This window comes from Lutra lutra, chromosome 17, assembly GCF_902655055.1.
Source record: "Lutra lutra chromosome 17, mLutLut1.2, whole genome shotgun sequence".
Lineage (NCBI taxonomy): Eukaryota > Metazoa > Chordata > Mammalia > Carnivora > Mustelidae > Lutra > Lutra lutra.
This window is the reverse complement of record NC_062294.1, coordinates 29,514,547-29,529,427: the sequence shown is the minus strand read 5'-3', so window position 1 is coordinate 29,529,427 and position 14,881 is coordinate 29,514,547. Positions and strand designations below refer to the sequence as shown.

At 46.8% G+C, this 14,881-nt stretch overlaps 1 protein-coding gene across 1 annotated transcript in view; it reads left to right on the top strand.

Annotated features, from left to right (window-relative positions):
* Window positions 1-14,600, top strand: part of FTO (FTO alpha-ketoglutarate dependent dioxygenase) — a 375,155-nt gene extending 360,555 nt beyond the window's left edge. Inside the window, exon 9 of the mRNA XM_047712437.1 lies at window positions 12,322-14,600. Within this exon, the coding sequence (XP_047568393.1) occupies window positions 12,322-12,475 (154 nt within the window). The 3' untranslated portion in view covers window positions 12,476-14,600. The remainder of the gene's footprint in view (window positions 1-12,321) is intronic.
* Window positions 14,601-14,881: the final 281 nt, after the last annotated feature.

Sequence of the window (14,881 nt, the reverse complement as noted above, 5' to 3'; positions counted from 1 at the left end):
CCGTGGAACCTGTGATACACAAGGGTGTTACCTCTGAGGGGCTTAGGACTTGCTTGCAAAAGTAGTTTATGAATCAGAGTAACAGCGACTGGGAGTACTTTTCAGTTCAACCACTGGAGGAAATGCAGCTAAACAGAAAAATGCTGGCCTAGCAATGACCTCTGCTTCCTTGTCCCAAACCGGGTAACACCCCTCCTCCCAACCATAGTGAAGGTCACAAGAGATAAGGTATATGGAAGTTAACTGCGTATTGGTAAAATCCCAGTTTTCTAGAGATGGGAGAAACCTTAAGGATGGTCTGATTCAACCCTTCATTTTACAGACCTGAGTCCTGGTGAGCAGAAAGCCACAGCTTTGCCCCACATCACAGGGTAAGGGAGTGGCAGGGCTGGAGCTTGACCTATGACCCCCCCCCAACATTCTTTCTGCCATCCCTAATCTTCCTTGTCAGTGGCTAGTTGTGGTATTACTATTCCTGCTTTGATGGTGTCTCGTACTTTTACTGTCATTACTAGACAATTGGTTGTGTAGCAGGGAAATCAGTTCTATTTTTAAGAAGTAGGGTTCAGATGTAAGTTCTCAATCATTTCTGTGCACTCCGCTGTATTAAATGTGGATGGGATGTGCCCAGCTCTGCTCGAGGCTTGCAGGAGACAGCAGTGAGGAAACCAGGCAGAAATCCCCGTCTCCGGGGAGCTCATTTTACACACACGCGCGTGCACATGCGCACACACACATACCCCAAATGGTATCAGGTGTTGTGTAGAAAAATAGTGCAGGGAAAGAAGATGGGGAGTGCTGGGCTAGGGGTTGGAGGGAAGGGGGATGTTGCTGTCTTGTGAAGGTCACTCAAGATAGGCCGCACTGATTGGATTCTGTTTGAGCAGTGTGGGGGCAAGCCACATGGAGCCCTTAGGGGGAAGAATTTTCAAGGTAGAAGAAACAGCAGATACTAATGCCCTGAGAATGTTCTTTGCCTCTTCAGGGAAGAGCAGATGAGCCGGTACAGAGCGGCGCAAAGGGAACAAGGGGACAAGCAGAAGGAGGGAGGGTCAGGGAACCCAGTGCAGAAAGGGTATAGATCACAAAGGGCCTTATGCGCCATTGCAAGAATTTTGACTCTGCCTCAGCTTTTAAACCAGCGGGGAGCATAAGCTCATCAGCAGGCTGGTATGTCCTTGACGGATTGGCATTTCATTTCGGCCCCCCATTTTCTAGTTCTGAATTCGACCGCCCCACGGTGCCAGTGTTGGGCTACACAGTTTTCTACTGTGCGCGCTCTTGACCCGTTAGTGAATGCTCTTTAAAGAAGAGAGGAGAAACAAAGGCCCAGTAGCCTCATGTTCAGAATAAGGTTAAAATAAACTTGGGAGATGTTTCTCGGCATCCCAGAACCAATTAAGCGGGTTACACGGAAGTATTTCTAAAAACAGCAGTACAGTGGAGATAGACTGACAGGTGAGCAGATGGGGGAACCATCAACTCAAATTTATTTCACAGCTTACAACTCAAATGAGCATTCCAAAGTCAGAACAGCTGGCCTTTTATTCTGTAAGCCATTGTCCTTTGCTTTTGCTCATCTCTCAGGAGTATGAGTAGATTATGCTCCAGGGGCCGTCTGTCTGTCGGTCTTTGACTTTGTGGGGGGCGGTGGGAGTGGGAAATCCTTTGTAGGAGCCAGGCTTCTGATGTGAATCGGATTTTTCTGCAGTGCCTGCTTCCTGCGTGGGTTATGAAGTTTCTAGATTCTGCAAATCAATGACATTGACCCTTTGGCTTCTGTTGACGACACTGTAATTCTTGACCTACGCGACTGTTACTATCTGATCGGGAATAAATGGAATTTAACCAGATAGCCAAAAAGCAAAATCTTCAGATCTGTAAGAAGAAATATACAATTTTTTTTTTTTAATGTGACAGTGCCTCTAAAAATGACAGCGGCCTTGCATTTCTGCTCATAAGTCATTCTGGAATCTTCGTGAAGTTGGAGACTGTCCCATGCAAACAAGTTTCAAGCAACGGGGATGTCCTGAAATTGGGAAGGGTTCTGTTTTGTTCATCATGGCCCTTTCGTGGGGTCCTGTGCTGACCGGACAGGCAGAGAAGCCGTATTCTCGGGCTGAAAGGAGGGCTCGAGACTGGCCGGTGGAGATTTCGTTCCAGTACCGGCATCGAATTGAACCTTCTGCCCAGCTGCAGGGAGAGCATTAATACCACTCATTAGGGCCTGTGCCTCCAAGCTTCCCTCCCAATGGCAGAGTCACTGGCAGAATATATTTTTCTCCAAAGTGTTTGTTTTCATTGTTGCCCTTTAAAAATAATGAGTTCATTCTATTCCCTCGCAAGGAAAGTCACTCTAGACTGCTTTGAAATTGTATATCTTTTGTCAGGCGTATTTCTGCGATGGTTCCATAGCTTTGTGAGCCGGGGAACCCAACCCGGCCTCTCTTAAAGCTCCTGCCCAAGCGGCCTCAGACTGGATACATATACTCGTCCAGCATAGTTGACCCTTATATTGTTACCCTTGACCAGGTAGAAGTCATGCAGGTTTCAGGTGACCCTATCATGTGACCAGAGGTCACAGGTCAGCAGCTCCTAAATGTTGAGCTGTCAAGGTAGCCCATTCATCACTGTCATTACGGCACTGACAAGCCGACAAATGGACCTGGGGATGAAATTGTTCTCAACCCTCCACCCCCTGGGTTTATACCCCAGCAGTGGGCCAGGCAGTCTCACGTATTAAGTGGTTCCCCTGGCCCGGCAGAGTCCCTGGAGGAAGGGAAGGACTCCGAGAGACCTGTCCTATGTGCCCCACCCCAGGAAGTCACCTGTTGCTTGCTTAGGGGGCCAGATCTCGTGTCTGCAAGACCCAGCTCTGAGTCTGGCGTCCTCTGAAATGGATATGGGTATAACGTGAGTTCTTTATGGGCCCACGTGTCGCCCCTCCGTGCCCCACTTCAGCATCTTTGTGGTCCTTTGTGGCATATTAATGTGGTGCAGTGTTCTCGCAAACTGGCCTGATCCGAAGAGTCACTCGTGAAAATTCATACTGACCAGACCCTCCTCTCTGAAGGGTCTGACCTGGGTCTAAGCACCTTTGGAAAACCATATTTTTAACAAGGGCCGAAAGTGATCCTTTTGATGTTGGTATTTTGGAAAAGTGCAAAGATCTTGAAGTTTGGATTCAGGCAATTTTGCCAAATCCTGACTCTGTCCTTTGTTTGGCTGTGAAATCTTGAATGAATTAGTTAATCTTCTGGGCCTCAGTTTCCATTTGGAGGACCAATGTTAATTTAAATAGCTGTATAAAGTACGTGGTACTTGGTATTTGTTACTGGCTCTTTGTAATGTTTTTGTTAGCATTGCTACTATCCCTCCGATCTGAGAAGAAATGACACTGGAGGAGCATTGGCACAAGATAGAATTTCTTCTATCATTCTCTCCCACAGCAGCAAACACGATCTGAAGTTTTTAGACAAGCAGTTTCGGAGAGGGTAAGGAGATGTGAAGCTTACACAGTGTCACTGCATGGATTGGAGGAGACAGCAGATATTGGCACTAGAAAGGGAAAGGGCATGGCACTCCCAGGCCTGAAAGAAAGCATGACCATGGCCTTGAGCCATTCCATCATCAAAATGTATCTCTGATTTTTATACCAGCAAGAGGATCTTGTGTCCCATGTCTCTTCATCTCCTAACCTCCTGCAGGTACTAACTGGGCACCTTTATCCTTACCCCCGAGTCTTCTCCTCTTTGGTGAGGCTTTGCCATTGGCCAGAGGAGCTCTTAGCAGTGATTAGAGTGGAAAGAAGCCTTGGTTCGATGAGCCAGAGGGATGGGAAACCCTTATCAAAGGAAATTTCTCCGTGGAGTCCCGAGTTAGAACTCTAAATGTTTTGTGTGGTTTGTTTTTCAAATATAACCAAATCAACAGAATAAAACCCAAAACCCTGATAATCATGGTTATTGAGCTATATAGTATATTACTGTGCTCTTACAGAGAAATCATAGGTAGTAGAAGAATTGGGAATCACGAAAACCACAGTTTATATGGAAAATGCCTTTTGAGTTCCAAACAAAGGTGGAGAACACAAGTCATTTCCAGGAGCTGGGCTGTGTCCTGTGCTGTTCCCTTCTCTTCCCAGTGTGTATACGGTATGGACCCCTGCTCGGTGTTCCATGAATATGCCGACTGACCAACTAAGACTTAGACAGCAGGCTTATCCACGCTGAATGGCACAACAATTTCTGGAAAAATGGCTAGATGGCCATGTGGCTTGATGGTGTGGCATTCACAAGCATATTGGAGATACTTGATTCTTAACACACCTCAGCAGACTATGCTCTTAGGCTCTTCACATCTTTCCTGAAGTGTTAACTCCAGATAGATTCTTACATAACTAGAAGTTAAGCCAAGCCTTCTCTCTCAAGTGGTCATGGTTGAAAAATACTACCGACTAAAAACGTACATTGACCTGGAAAAAAAAAAAAAAAAAAAAAGGAAAAAAAAAAAAAAAAGCTGACCCGTGGGCCAAAGTTTGGCTTTTCCTCACTCTGATGTGTGTTGTCTTTACTGATCTGGAAACATTAACATGTGGTACAGAGGCAAGAGGTTAAAAGCCTTTCAGAGAGAAAGTGAACACGTCCTTTGTTGAAATTCATTTAGCCATTGGATTTGCTTAGTAGTTCTGCAGTGGGTAAACTGAGTTCTAGCAATTTAAGAAGCCGATTCTCTAAAGCCAGCTTTGTCAAGGTAGAGTGTTATGGTAGATACGACAGGGCTGCTGTTTGTTTTCAGAGAGGCCCACAGTGCCATGATGGCCACAACGGAAGGTCAGAGAAGACAAATTATAAATGGGTTAGCTCACTTCTCTTGAAAGGACTTGGCGCGTCAAGCGGAGGTTATTAGAAACTGGACCACGTACTCTTCTTACCACTGACGAAGACAGATTATTTGGAGCAAAGTGTAGTGAGACCATGAGAAACAGCCCAGTGAGGAGTGGCCACTCACTCAAAGTCCGATCTAAAATGTCACATTCAAGGTAGACCTCAAGGAGAGTCAATGACGTGTGCAAATCCCCAAATTTGTACATAAAGTACCCATCAGGGATTTAGATGGGATGGTATATGAAAAATACGTGGGTTTGAACACGAGAATCCCCCTGTGGGAAAAGATGCTATGACTCACAGTCCCAGAGAGAATGGGAAGAACAGAGAAACTCCATCCCCCCTGTTGATCTCCTGCTTCCTCCAAGACCTAAAAGCCCATAGCGGAGCTGGTTGTCCCCATTATCTCATTATTTCCCGCTGTTTCCATGCTGATCCCGCCAGCTGGGTTTTGCAACTAAATGTAGATTTGACGTGAGGCCATACCAGTGTGGGCTGCGTGAGCAAGGCCTCCGAGGCCTTCCATGCTGGCTTGTATGGTTAGAGGGAATGCGTTCTGCTGGGGCTAGTAGCCTAAGACAGACTCCTGATCACCAGCCAGGGTGACCATCAGCTCCTCATTGTAAATTACAATTCTGGAGAAGACTCTGACTTGAAGAGAAGTGCACTTTTTATAGTTCACTGGGTATTTTCTGGTGAAGTTGTGAGTTTAAATCACTCCAGTCTTTAGAAGCACGAGCTCTTTCATTTTTACTTCTAAGCGTTACGAGCGCCTGTGGCCAGCATTGCATAATCAGCCGGGTTTTAAAAACAGGACCTGTGTCTGTACAGAGAGGAAAGGGATATTGAGACATAATTATACATTTGTGCGGTATTTTACCTATTTTAAAGGGCTTTTATGGACATATTTGGTTTTATCTTTGCATAACCTGGTGAAGCAGAGAACCATTGGCTTCATGTAACAGCGGAGGAAAGGAAGAGGTTGAGCGATTTTTCTCAAGGTCACCCCGGGAATATAATTAGAGACCGTTTATGCCCCTAAAAGATGAACATGTGCCTTTCATTTCTCCAGACCGTAGATGCTTATGCCGTAAGAAACGCCAAGTCGTCAGAGCGCAAAGGAAGCTTTGTCAGTCATTTGCTGTGAAAATAGTTCTAGAACTTGAAGGAAAAAAAAAAAGTCTTTCTCTTCCTTTTCCCTAAAATGGTGTGGAATCTCCTGGATATCTAAATGTGTCAAGAACAGCTAAATAGTCAGGGAACAGGGCCCGTTTTAGTCCCAAAAGAAGCGCGTGAGATTGATGGAACGTGCTAGAAGGGGAAGCCGGCTGGATGCTCAGGCCAGGCCCAGCCCTTGCTCCCAGACACCCCCCCTGACCAACCATGGGTAAGGCAGCCCTCACTCGAAATGGGGATCAAATACCCACCTCGCCCGTCTCTCTCAGATTGTAAAAAATCAAATTAAGGCAGTGCTGTATATTCAGCGTCTTTTGTTTAAACAGCTACAAAATATAATTGTTTTAAGCAGGAGTTACTCTTTGCTCTCCTGTTTCCCATTAAAGAACTCCCTCTCAGGAGTTTTTCTCTTGTCTCCTCAACAGGGTTTGCCTGGTAATATGTCCCCATGAAGTTCTCGGTATTCTGTTTTTTTGTTTTTTGTTTTTTGTTTTTAAGCTTGCTTATCTTGATGATTCTCTTAGTAAGCATCCTCTCTCTTGAAATCTTTATCACGTCACCAAGAGTTATGGAAATGTTACCTGTCCTCCTTTATTTGTTGCAAAATTTAAGGACAAGGAGGAAGACCGTATATGTTTTCTTAAAATCAATGGCCAGCACATTACTGTAAAACCTATTGATTAAAAACACAAAGTATAATGTTAGTCATTTAGTCTGTGAAGTGGTGCAATAATGGAAGAAATTTATCCTTTGACTTTTGCATTAACCTTTTATTGACTGCTTGCATACCCATAATTAACACACACTTTAGCTAAAGTGGTTAATTTTAGCATGGCGACCAGTGTTCACTAATGTGGCCGCCATCCTGATCGCCCAGATGCACGTGTGGCCCTTAGGGAAATCCGGGGCGCAGAGGCACCATGTGAGTCACACCTGTGGGGAGAGAAGAGGGACCAGCCTGCTACCGGGCCAGCCAATGGGACACCTGTCAGTTGCTTCCTGTTAGGACACCAGGTCATTTAGGGAGAACCATTCCTACGTAGCCAGAGTTTTGGGGGGTTGGTTCATACAGTCCTTGGAATCTCGGAATAATGTGAATTTGGGAGGGAGAGAGATGACGTGTATATTATTTTCCTTTTCTCCCTCTGTAATGCTTCATGAAAGGGGCAGGGCTTTCTGGGTAGATCCAAGTCCATTTGCTAGCCAGAGAAGCATGGAAAATAGGATTTGCTTTAGGATGGGAATACAGAGGACAAGATTGAAAGGTAAAAAGAGAACTTTCTTACTGTTAGGTGGGTCCGGAATGATCTGCTGTCCTAGGGAACGCTGAGTTTAGGAGAATTTTTTTTGTAACTTTCTTGAGAAAAGTCATCCAGCTGTGGTCATTGAAACTGGCTTGTTTGCATGCAGAGACCTATTTGGAAAACACCAGCACACCCTTGTTTTCTGGATAGGAATTTGTCCTAAATAGAAATACAATTGGAACCAAAACCAAAAGCCAGTATTTTCCGGCTTTCATACCCAGATGATCCCTGCACACATTCTGCTGTGTCAGCAGCGGCATCTCAGTTTGGAGGCAGGACCATCCACATATCCTTGGCAGGCAGGCCCGTGGCAACAGGCGTTGTAGTAAAAAACGGGGAAGTAACTGACAGGTGGGGAGCGAGGCCGGCATGTCAGCCAGGCCTCTTTGGTTGCAAGTGACAGGAAAACCTAACTCAATTATGGCTATGGAACTAAAAAATTCTTTTTTTTTTTTTTTTAAGATTTAAAAAAATATATATATATATTTATTTTTTTTTTTAAAGATTTTATTTACTTATTTGACAGAGAGAGATCACAAGTAGGCAGAGAGGCAGGCAGAGGGGGAGGGGAAAGCAGGCTCCCTGCTGAGCAGAGATCCCGACTCGGGGCTCGATCCCAGGACCCTGAGACCATGACCTGAGCCGAAGGTAGAGGCTTAACCCACTGAGCCACCCAGGCGCCCCCCAAAAAAAAAATATATATATATATATATATTTTTTTTAAAGATTTTATTTATTTATTTGACAGAGAGAGATCACAAGCAGGCAGAGAGGCAGGTAGAGAGAGAGGAGGAAGCAGGCTCCCTGCCGAGCAGAGAGCCTGATGCGGGGCTTGATCCCAGGACCCTGAGATCATGACCTGAGCCGAAGGCAGCGGCTTAACCCACTGAGCCACCCAGGCGCCCCCAAAAATATATTTATTTAACAGTCAGAGATCACAGGCAGGCAGAGGGGGGGTGGATGCAGGCTCCCGCTGAGCAGAGAGCCCGATGCGGGGCTCGATCCCAGGACCCTGAGATCATGACCTGAGCTGAAGGCAGAGGCTTTAACCCACTGAGCCACCCAGGTGCCCCAAGGAACTAAAAAATTCTAAGCATGCCTGACTTCAGGTGAGGATTGATCCAGCTACAAACAATATTGCCTAGGACCCAGCCCCTTGCTGCACCAAGCAAAATGACTGTGGCTCTCCCAGACAGTGCATCCTGATAGCTCACGGGAGATAAGAAAGGCTTTTCCCACAGCTCCCACATCAGTCCTCTGGTTTTGCTCTCCCTCTTGCCCTAGATCAGGTCATATGCCTCCCCCAAAACCTCTTCCTGTGGCTGGGAGAGTGGGAAATACTCATTAGGCTGAGCTGGCTGTAGCAGGGGAGCCAATCCCACCCAAACCATGTGGCCAGGCACGGAGAGGGGATGGATTTCCCTACTGGAAAATTACAGCCCTCTTGGTAGGGACGGTAGGGATAGACACAGCCTGCAAATGTGTGCCGTGGTCAACATTCCTAAAACATGACCTAAGAGAACTTAGGGCCCCTTTATTTTGCAAGGAACTGTAGAGTCTGTGTGCTAAGAAACAATCTGACTTTCTTCCCTGTAAATGCCAAATCAGTCTGGAAGAGCCACCTGTTCGAAAGTCCGACGACAGAACCTTTTACTAATTCTAGGTCTTCGGGAGCAACGGTTGAGTCTTTCTGAGTCGGAGCATTTGAGCCTGTCTCTGGGAGGCTGTAGGAGCTTGACTACCTAAGCCTCAGCGTCCAGGCCTATCATGTGGTGTGGGACTCAGACGCAGGCTCAGTGTGATTCGAGCCAGAAAGAGTGGCTTCCGTATCTCTACAGGGACGACAGGCAGCTCTAGTCTTGGCATTATCATCTGTCCGTCACTAGTCCTCGTGGTAGAAATAACAGTGGCGATGATAATATTTAATATCTGTTGAGTGCTTACTCTGTGCCAGGCGCTGTTCTAAGCACCCTGCATGTATGTATTCATTTATCCTTCCCAACACCCCGTGAATACTGTTATTCCCATCCTCCTCCTCATCATCATCCTCACTCCTACCAGACAAGGAGTTGAGGCTCCGCTCAGCAAGGGTGAGAAACCAGCCTGGGATGTCCTTTCCCCACATAGCAGCAGGTGCCAAGTTCGCCACGACGCTTCGACCTCCCTCCTGCCCCATCCTAGGAGATGAGCCAAAAGGAGGCAGAATGAGTGATTTGAGCAAGAGGAATTGAAACTGAAAAGGGGCAGGGCACCTGGGTGGCTCAGCCGGTTAAGGCTCTGCCTTTGACTTAGGTCATGTTCCCAGGGTCCCAGGATGGAGACCCATGTCAGGCTCCCTCCCCACTCAGCGGGTAGCCTGTTTCTCCCTCTCCCTCCGCCCCTCCCATGCTTGTGCTTTCTCTGGCTGTTTCTCTCAAATAAATAAAAAAAATCTTTAAAAAAAAAAAAAAGTAAAGAAAGAAACTGAAGAGGGGCTACGCCTTCAAGCCATCCTCAATCCATTCTCTTTCGGTTCTGCAATCTGGCGTGATATGGAACCAGACACTAGGATTTGAAGCAGGGGGTGGCCATCTTCCCCCATAGGTAAGGCATCACCTGAAATAATGAGTCCTCTGCTGGGGCCCCGTCACTACCTTTCGGTAGATTTCCTTTCGGAAATCAGCAAGGAACATGGGGCATTAAAAGAAGTTTGAAAGTGACCTTGAAAGCTGTGAATTCAGAGCAGGAAGAGACCGCCACAAAGGGTTCTCCCTCCAGCCCAGAGGGAAGCCAGTGATGGTAGCCAGCCCCTTAGCCTCTCAGGTCCTGCATGGAAAGAAGTCATTCCCACACCAGCCTGGCCCTTCTTTGGGGGGCAGGAAATCACAGAGCAACTGGACCCAGAGGAAAAGCTCGGGGTTGGGAGGGGTGTATACAACAGGGCATAAGCAAACCTCTGTGGCAGGCTTTCCTATTTTTAATACTTTCTCAAAGCGATGGGGCAAACCCATCTGACAGGTGAAAAAGCATCTCTATTGACTTTTTACAAACCTGATGATATTCTAGGTGGATCGACACTTATCATAGGCCTTTAATCTGCCAGCCGGGATAATGTGTGCGCAGATAATTTATCCGCTGAGAGGTTGAGCTGCTCAATTTGGAATAACTTTCCCTACCTAGTAAATTGAGCATTACCCTGTGATTTCGAAGCAGAGAGAGAGCACAATTTGAAAAGCTTTGCCAAGTTCCTTTGTAATTAGTCGCAGCTTCCCCTGAATGTTAATTTCCCTCCCTCCCCTTCCGGTGATTTAGAGACTGTCTCTAGAACCACAGAGATGTAGCCTCAACACCAGGGCAGCAAGAGGCACCGTCCCCAACACCTATCACCAGGTCGTCTGCAGAACACACCCTCTGTTCTTCGGCTCTGTGTGGGGCTTATCAGTGCAAACAGTTTAATATTTATGCTAAGAGGATTGTCAAAAGCAGCTTCTGTTGCTTTAATTCTTGTTTTAAATAAATAATGAGAACATTTAAACACATTACTCTTCTTGGGGCCCTGAGGTCAGCTAATCTTATTATTTATGAAGTGATGTGGTACATAATAGTACTTAGTGCATGTTAACAGACGCTATTATCAGGGTCTGACGCGGAGAGCTGAAGATATATTGGAATGTTATGTGTAATGTACGACGGATTGAGTGCAGAGGATGCCGGTAGAGCAATTAACCACAGGAGAAAATAGGTATAAAGTTGAAGTATGTTTTCCCGTGGGGATCCCCTCACCATTAATAATTCCCCAGAGAAGAGGATGTCTTTTCGTTAGAAACCTTCCCTACCATCAGGCTCGGACATAGGACCGGGATAGTCTGTCCTTTGATGTCTTCGGAGTTCGTCCTCCACAGGAGATGGATCGTGGCGGTGGCCACTTTTTAATTGATTTCGAGAACAATGCGGAGAAGCTAGGCGTGGGGAAGAACCCGTACATCTCCTTCTGGTGTACTCCTACTACTTCTTCCGGGTACACAGGTTTCCACCACCGTGTCCTCCAAGGGAGTAGGGAAACTGTTCATTTCTTATCGCCATTTGTGTTTCATTCTCTCTGATCCTCATTTTTTCAGATGAATAAAGCTAAAGCCACTGAGCTTTCCCTGACCAATTTTAAATAAGCTGGTCTCTCTGAGAGGTCGATGCCTGCCAAGCTGGGGATGATGCCGCCCCAACTTTTTTCCTACAAGGATATAATTTAGTTGCATATGATAATTAATTTCTCTACTATTGATGAATAATCCATTTAATAAAACCTGTGATTTAAGTGTTTTCCTTAGGGAGTAACTCTTGCTAGCCTTTTAATTTAATTTTGTGGAAGTTTTCCCCACCTATTCATCAGTGGAAATGATTATTAACCTCTATTTGCATATATCCTTATAAATCCGTCTCTCCTTGGAGTGCCTTTCTCTGAGCACAGCAAGCTGGGACACTTGTGAATCTCTAGAATCTCCAAAGTCAATCCCGGCCCGTAATATTGTTTAATCTATTCTTGGACGTTTTAATGCAGTAAATTCAATTTAATCTTTCCCAGTAATCTAGTAATACATCGAAATCCCACAAACATTTAAATCTGATAATGGCTTAATCACACACTTTAAATAACAGTTGAGATAATGAAAAAATAATTCACCGTTTTAAAGGCAGAGTAACTGAATTTCCCTGGTGATTGGCTTCTGTGAAGCCACTAGAGATAATACAGAGCTGGGAATCGAACAAAGGAAAAGAAGTTCCAACGCTATGAGGAACAGCTCTTCTGTCTTCTAAACACCTGCTTTGTGCCCGGTGAGCGCCTTCTTTCATTTCATCCTTACCACCACCGCGAAGCACTGTCTTCGCAGTGCTTGGCGGTGTCGTTCCAAAATGCCCGTGAATTTGGGTCTTTCTGGAATTTCTTCGCATGGGTTAATTGCCTCTTCCTGCTCTTCCAGGTGCCAGTCCCAGATTGCCCGAACCTTACCTGTGGATCAGAAGCCAGAATGTCGGCCGTACTGGGAAAAGGATGACCCTTCGATGCCTCTGCCATTCGATCTCACAGACATCGTTTCAGAACTCAGAGGTCTGCTTCTGGAAGGAAAACCCTAGAAGGAGCACAAGTCTTAGGTGGAGGAGGAAAATATATTTTTGGCTTCCTTCCTCCAGCCTTGCCATGGGCTTGGGCAAGGGCAGTATGGGTAGACTTGATTTTAGATTTTAGAACCTGGGTCCCTTTAGAAAGAGTAGAGAATGAAGCCCATGAATGTTAAAATGTTTAAAAATGGCACAGTGTTAGAATCTGATTTGGTACGAAACAAAGAACCTGCCCCCCGAATACTATTCCCCACTTGGATTTTTCACGGGAGCCATTTCAGCTCCCAAGGGCCCAGGCGGCAGGGGTGAGCCCAGTCTGTGGCGGAGCCCAACCCACTTTCCACCTTCCCCAGCCTTTTCAGAAACTCTAGAGTAGAAGGCTGCAAAGTCATTCTAGGGAAGACAGAACCTGGATAATGCCCCCCGCTCCATTTCTTACCACGTCCTCTAGAGGCTGTGCTGTCCAATATGGTAGCTGCTAGCTGGGTGTGGCTTCTTAAATCCATTTTCCATCATAATGAAAATTCCGTTCCTCAGCTGCTTAATAGCCACACGTGTCTGGTGACTAGTGTATTGGGCAAAACAGATGCAGAACATTTTCCTCATCGTGGAAAGTCCTGTTGGATAACACTTCTATAAAAAGTTTGAGAGCAGGAAATTCTCTTCTCCACTTGTCTGTAGCCGCCATCCCCATACGTGAAAGGAATGAAAAGAGAAGCGTGTCACTGAAGAGAAGCCACTGTCTCTTCTGTAAAAGCCTGAGTTATGAGTTCTGTACTCTGCCCCCCGGGAATGAGGAGGTGTTGGAAATTAAAATACACTTGACATCTGTCATTGGGAAGGATCCCTGAGCCTATGAAAGAGATGCAGCCCTGTTGGCATTGCCTCATGGATTTAGCCCGCACATGCATTTTTCTGGAATTCTCCCATCCATATGTAATGACAGGTGGGCTCAAGGCCCGAGGAGCCCCAGTGCCCCATCCTGATGACATCTGTGCATTAGAGAGGCGATGTATAGTAGAGGTTTAAAACCTGGGCTCTGGCTTTAGAACGCACTGGCTCTGTGACTTTTGGTGTGTCACTTTGCCTCAGTCTCCTGATCCGTATGATGGGGATACTAAAGGCAGCAACTCACAAGGTGAAGAGTAAAGGGACTAACCTAGCTACAGGTGTAGAACAACTCCTGACAAGTAGTTAGATACCCAGTAAATATTAGTATTTTTCTGTATCTGTAAACTGACCTGATGTAGACGTTGTCCCCTCCTTCCTCTGTCCTCGTGCCGATTTTGTCTTGTGACACCATGATCTCATCCCTCCCTTTCTGGCTTGGCTCCTGCCCTGCAGTGAGCCCAGAAATCGTGGGAGTAGTTCGCCCCTCGCCCCAACCCGGGACCTTCTCTTGTAGTGGTTTACCGTAGTTTGGGAGCTGAAGAGCTCTTGTGCTCATTGAGAGACTCTCTCCTGCCCTGAGACTCTCCGGGTTCAAGGTGGCGTTCACGTCCACGGAGCTAACCGCCGAAGCGCCGTGTTACGCAGAGCAGCCAGGGTTTCATGGTCTGGAGACTCGGTTCTCTCAGACCACAGATGAATTCCCCGATGTCCTTAGGCCTCATCGGGAAGAGAGAGAGGAAGTGCGGCCCACTGGGCTGTCACAGAGATGACATGAGCTCCAGGACGTAGGGAGCGTGCGGCCGCATCGCCTCTGCTGTTGTATTTGGCGCCTGTGCGTGTTCCATGTTCCGTTTCCTGAGGTGCCGATATTTCAGAATTGGGAGGTTTCCTATAAAATAAAAACGTGTGTGTTCTCCTTAGAATTCAGAACATCTGGCATCCCTCGGCCTCCGTCCTGGCATGGTGACGAGCTAGGTAGCGCCTCCTCGCTCTCGGGCGGGACGGGAGCCCTCCATGGCCCCTGGTGCTCCCTGTTGTCATTTATCAGCACCCGACCCCCGGCGGACAGCACCCCGCACCTGCTTGCTTGCACCCCTACGTTAGAATAGGTAATCATGTTTAGTGCTTTCCCCGATGTGTGTGTGTTACTCTTGAGCTCTGTTTGTGGCCTACTTGTAGTAATGTGTCTTGTACATCATAAAACATTTATACACAATAAAATTATTAAAAGGCTAAGACAAGAAATTGAGAGAGGGTCCTGCTCGTCTCTTCTCGCACGCTGGTGGGTGGGCCTGCTTCCTTGGCTCAGCTGGGGCTAGGTGGAGATGGTTCTCGAAGACCTCCAGATGGGCCCAGGTGGTGCACCACCACGGTGGGAGAAACCACTACCTACAGTGAATCCCAAAGGTGAGATCTCGTTTTCGCCGAAGAAATGACGGCTTTCAGCAAGCATGGGCTCAGCGCGTGTGGGGATGATGTGTGCTGTGCGGGAAGCCATCGTGAAGGGCGTTGCAGGGGGCCAGTGGCCGT